The sequence below is a fragment of the Tachypleus tridentatus genome, chromosome 9 (assembly GCF_004210375.1).
Source record: "Tachypleus tridentatus isolate NWPU-2018 chromosome 9, ASM421037v1, whole genome shotgun sequence".
Taxonomy (NCBI): domain Eukaryota; kingdom Metazoa; phylum Arthropoda; class Merostomata; order Xiphosura; family Limulidae; genus Tachypleus; species Tachypleus tridentatus.
The window spans coordinates 5,963,942-5,969,751 of NC_134833.1; the positions used below are offsets into that span (position 1 = coordinate 5,963,942).

Here is a 5,810-nt window from a genome sequence, read left to right on the forward strand (position 1 = left end):
ATTTAATAGATGGCGAAACATTCAACGTAGTTTTCATTACACACACGCGCCATTTATTATATGATACAGTAAAATCTATCTAAGCCGGAAACCTGTATAAGCCGAAAATGTCAAAATTTTGCTGCATTGTCCTAAGATTTCTCTTATAACAGGCCTTCTATATAGCAGAACCTGCGTAACGCAGACGGAAAACTATCTTTCATCTACACCCTCTGTGAATAAGTAGGATAAGAACCTGAGTAAGGCGGAAAAATGTTTATGATTAAATATTAATTTCTTATTTAATTAATAATTTTTTAAAATATTAATAAATTCACGGACATTTTGTTACAGTAAGTATCGGTTAAATATATTGTTCTTTTTCATTTCGTCATTAATCCGGAGGTCGCTATTCAAAAGATTTCTTTGTTTGTGAATTTCGCACAAAGCTACTCGAGGGCTATTTGTGCTAGCCGTCCCTAATTTAGTAGGGTAAGACTAAATGAAGGCAGCTAGTCATCACCACCCACCGCCAACTTTTGGGCTACTGTCTTACCAATGAATAGTGGGATTGACCAAAACATTATAACGCTCCCATGGCTGAAAGTGCGAGCATGTTTGGCGCGACAGGGAATGCGAACTCGCAACCCTCAGCTCACGAGTCGCACGCCTTAACACGTTTGGCCACGCCGGGCTTCTATTCCAAAGAACAACTGACTATACGTTTGCTGATGGAAAAGTAGAGAAACCATGGGTAATGGGTAAAAGTGAAAATCTGCGCTGTTTCAAAAATTTAAGGAAGAATCAACTTCCTGTAGAATAGAAAGCGAATAATAAAGCGTGGATGACAAGTGTTATATTCGAGGAATGTTTGAACAAATTAAACAAAAGAATGGAACAAGAAAATAGGAATATTCTACTTTTCATAGATAATGCAACTTGTTACCCAAAAGTTCAACTTTCAAACGTTCGTTTAGTATTTCTATCTCCATGTACAACATCAGTTCTACAGCCACTAGATAATGGAATTATACAGAGTATAAAACTGAAATACAGAAAATTGATGCTTTAGCATATTACAAACATGGACGACTGTAAGAAAACATCTGACATGACCACGAAAATTGATGTGTTAGATGCAATTACATTTTTAAGTCATTCAATCAAATGTATAAAAGATGAATGTGTAATAAAGTGTTTTCAAAACTGTGGATTTATTCTTGATAATGGCGGAGATTGTGGAGAGTTTGTTTGTTATGATGATTCTAGTGAAATCCAATCTCTTATTGAGAAGATTGATACAGATGATTCTGTGAAATCCAATCTCTTATTGAGAAGATTGATACAGATGATTCTGTGAAAGTTTTGTGAACGTTGACAAGTGTTTCAACAGTTTTTTTATTTAAAATTTCGCGCAAAGCTACACTAGGTCTAACTGAGCTAGCCGTCCTTGATTTTATAGTGTAAGACTAAGGCAAAGGCAGCTAGTCATCACCGTCAACTCTAGGAAACCCACATTGTTTCAAACAACACTGGCTGCACTAGTTAGCTAAAGTCGGTTGTGTAAATCATTATTCAAAACACATCTGTTCTGTTTAACTTTCTTATAACACGCTATGTATTTGATATGTACTCTCTTCGGAGTTATCTTTCGGGTTTTAATACAAACACGTGCACTTTGACGTATCTACAGACTGATCCAACGTTGATTTGTAACTACACACTGATCCGACATGGATTTGTATATACACATTAACATTATTTAGTATCTACACGCTGATCTAACATTGTGTAGTATCTACACACTGATCTATCATTGATTTGTAACTACACACTGACACAACACTGAGTTGTATTCACATAGTGATCCAACATTTGCAGTAACTTCACACTGATCAGACATCGTTTATTATCTACACATTGAATCAATATTGATATGTATTTACATTTGTTCCAACATTTATTTGTACCTACACACTGATTCAATATTCATTTCTATCTACGCACTAACATTCTGTAGTAACTACACAATGATCCAACATTGTTTAGTATCTACATACTGATCCAACATGGTTTAATATCTACACGCTGATCTAGCATTGATTTGTATCTACACACTGATCCAACATTGTTTAGTATCTACATACTGATCCAACATTGTTTAATATCTACACGCTGATCTGGCATTGATTTGTATCTACACACTGATCCAACATTGTTTGATATCTACACCTTCAACCAACATTGATTTGTATCTACACACTGATCCAACATTGTTTGATATCTACACCTTGAACCAACATTGACTTGTGTCTTCACACTGATCCAACATTGTTTAATATCTACACCTTGAACCAACATTGATTTGTATCTACACACTGATCGAACATTGTTTAATATCTACGCTTTGATGCGACATTGATTTGTATGTATACACTGATCTAACATTATTTTGTGTCTACACATTATATTAACACTGTGTTATGACTCTGTGTTTTGTAACCAGAGACCTTTAGGTTGCGATTCAAGCGCCCTAACCACCTGTTCAGGGCATAGAAGTTAGTGCGACCATCGGTTTAGCAAGGTTTGGTGGACACAGACACACACCAGATCTTTTTATACAGATAAAATAATATTAAAGGTGTGACGAAGGAAAATACATTTTTATTTCTCACTAACAGAGACTCGTAGTGGACGATATTTTACTCAGAGTCTCGTCAGGGACAGTATATCATACAGATAGAGTCTCGTCAGGGACGGTATTTCACACAGATAGTCTCGTCAGGGACAGTATTTCACACAAATAAGAGTCTCGTCAGGGACAGTATTTCACACAGATAAGAGTCTCGTCAGGGACGGTATTTCACACAGATAGTCTCGTCAGAGACGGTATTTCATACAGACAGAGACTCGTCAGGGACGGTATTTCACACAGAGTCTCGTCAGGGACAGTATTTCACACAGATAGTCTCGTCAGGGACGATATTTCACACAGAGTCTTGTCAGGGACAGTATTTCACACAGATAAGTCTCGTCAGGGACGATATTTCACACAGATAGAGTCTCGTCAGGGACGGTATTTTACTCAGAACACGTGTTGTAATACGAGTTCTTTAAGCAGTGTTAAAATCTGAACACAGTTTTTTCACTTAAACTGGAAGATTAGTGGACGTTCATGAAAATAGCTTCAAATATTTACCTAGCTGCTCATTAAAACTACACTAAGTGACGTTGAGAACACTTGTAGGTTTGAAAATATTTACCCGTCCAGGAATAATCGTAAGTTTTACAGTTAGAACTAACGGTAATTCTACATTGAAATCTTAATAGTCGTGTGCGTGTGTTCAGATATCATACTTTGTATACTGAAGATCATTTCTGACTCGAGTTATATAAAATAAAGTTTTCAAATTTTACACTAATTCTATAAGTACTTGAGTTTTGTATGTAAATAATTGATTTGTAATGTTTTACTAAACATTAGTATCTGTTCAAACTTTAAACAAGAACACAAAATGAAGTAGAATACTTAGATTTTTATTTTCTTCGGTTTAGTAACCATGAAAACACTCAGATCAATAAATTATGATATCGATAGTTGGACCATTCGTTTATCACAGACATAACAAAGAAATTTTATGTGTAAGATACTTTATTGAATGAGAGACGGAAATAAGTTAAAGCAATTCCACGAAACGTAATATAATATATAATATAATATGTATAATATAATAACACATCATCTTGTTTAATATTAACAGTGTTTAAGAAACACACCATATCTAACTCAATCAATTTACCACTGTTATCATACATAGTTCGTGTCACCGAGATTTTGATGTTGCGAGACTTGCTGAGTCCCTAGAAAACAGAAGTTTACCAAGACCTGACTACAATTGTGATTATTTGTGTTTAGAATAGTCCAAAGGTTTAACATGCAAATGTATATAACAGTACGTGGATGCTATTGTTTTAAACATACAAATCGAAATATTTTCAAAGGCTGCAATATGTATATATTATGGATGAACCAAGCATTATATATAAAGCAACACGTTGAATTTTTCTTTTTAAGTGACAGTTTCTATTCAATAATGCTTGTTCAAAATTAAAACACAAGAGAAGAGAGAAACAAGGCACAAAGGTTGAGTCCGATATCATGGACTGTGAACGTGCCTTAAAGAATGAAATCACCCTGGTCGTCAGGTCTGTTTTACCCCACGTGTTTCCTTGGTTTTGAAACATCATAACTGATAATTTTGTTCTAATATATGCTCTAAGATGGTTGGAAAGCGGCAAGCTCCTTCTTTCTTTTACACTTAAGAGATGGGTCCTTCAACTCTTTCCATATTGTTTCCATTTCCTTAACAGTGACGTGATGACCAGATATAGCATTAAGGAAGGAACAACCACTGGGCTTTCTTCTGTGAATCGAAAACATACTGTTATGTTTTCTTGTTACCTTTGCTTTGGAGGCCAAAACACCACTTACAAAAATGTCTTCTATTGTTAGAAAACGTGTATTGAGACTGAACTGATACAACTTTGGAACAACATGGCGACTCATGACGTAACCAGTACCTGACAAGTACTTTGGATACACACGATCAGGGAACTCAGACTGAGAGACGTACCATTTATTTCCTCTCTTTCTGTCAGGTTTCACTCTTGTGAACAAGTAACCAATCATTATATTCGATTGATTTAGAACCATGTATATCATTTTTAGCAAGTTTCGAATGTTGATGTACATGTCATCATCGGTCTTCATCACAAACCGAACATTCTCACAAAACTTACTAACCCACTTCAGAAGCATCACAGATTTGAGGGTCAGATTCCTGTAAGTGTCTAGAAAGTTCTCTTGAATAATATCTGAATAGACATCGGACTCATGATGAACCATGGTTTGAACACTCTTGTCTCTCGTATATCCCAGCAAGAAGGCCAGTCTGACGTCACCCTTGTTATTAAAGACGGTCGCATCGGAGCCCCATGTCGATCTGATTGTTAATCGTTCAATGTAGTTTGAAACTTTACTGGTGACGAGAATAAGAAGGTTGAAAGACATTTTGTTTGACGAACAGAGATTTACAGGATTAATGAGAAAACGGTAGGGATGTGTGTTAACTCCATCTGCAAGAAGCGCCCCCTTTGTTGTAAATTTGATTTCGCTTTGTGTCAGCGTAGTGGTAAGCAGATCGCCATGACTGACCTCAAAATTCGTTGCTAAGTCGATCGTGTAACCTTGGTTATGTTTCACAGTATAAATAGCATCCGAATTCATCATACTTTGGCTGTTCGATGCGATAGGATTATTCAATTCCTTAAATAAGGCAGCTATGTGAAGATACTTCCGCATGTAGAGGGCGCAAGCAATGATGTTGATTCCAATGAAAACAAAAAACGTAATTAAAGACGTCTTCATTGTTTCCTGGTTAAGGTCCTGTTAGATAAAAACATAAAACACAAAGAAAAATAACAGTTTTAGTGGTTAAACCATAGAAAACTAATTCACTCTAATAATAAAACAATGTAGTATTAGGTATACATGAGGTTCAAATTTAATATCCTTTAATTAAGAAGTGTTGAACAGACAGAAGGAGACAACACCCTTTCACTAACTAGCCAGGTCAGAGACCTTCAGGTTCAAGTTTAACCTCCCTTAAACCACTGACTTTATAAACAGTACAAAGTGCAAATCAGTGACTTTATGAACAGTAGAAAGTGTAAACCACTGACCTTACGAACAGTATAAGTTGCTACATCACTAACTTTATGAACAGTAGAAAGTGCAAATCAGTGACTTTATGAACAGTAGAAAGTGTAAA

General features: G+C 35.7%; 1 protein-coding gene across 1 annotated transcript; it reads right to left on the minus strand.

Annotated features, from left to right (window-relative positions):
- Positions 1–4,255: 4,255 nt before the first annotated feature.
- LOC143226974 (beta-1,3-galactosyltransferase 1-like) lies at positions 4,256–5,341 on the minus strand. The gene has a single exon (XM_076458523.1). It carries the CDS (start codon positions 5,339–5,341, stop codon positions 4,256–4,258), a length of 1,086 nt encoding a protein of 361 aa, XP_076314638.1.
- Between the last annotated feature and the right edge of the window lie 469 nt (positions 5,342–5,810).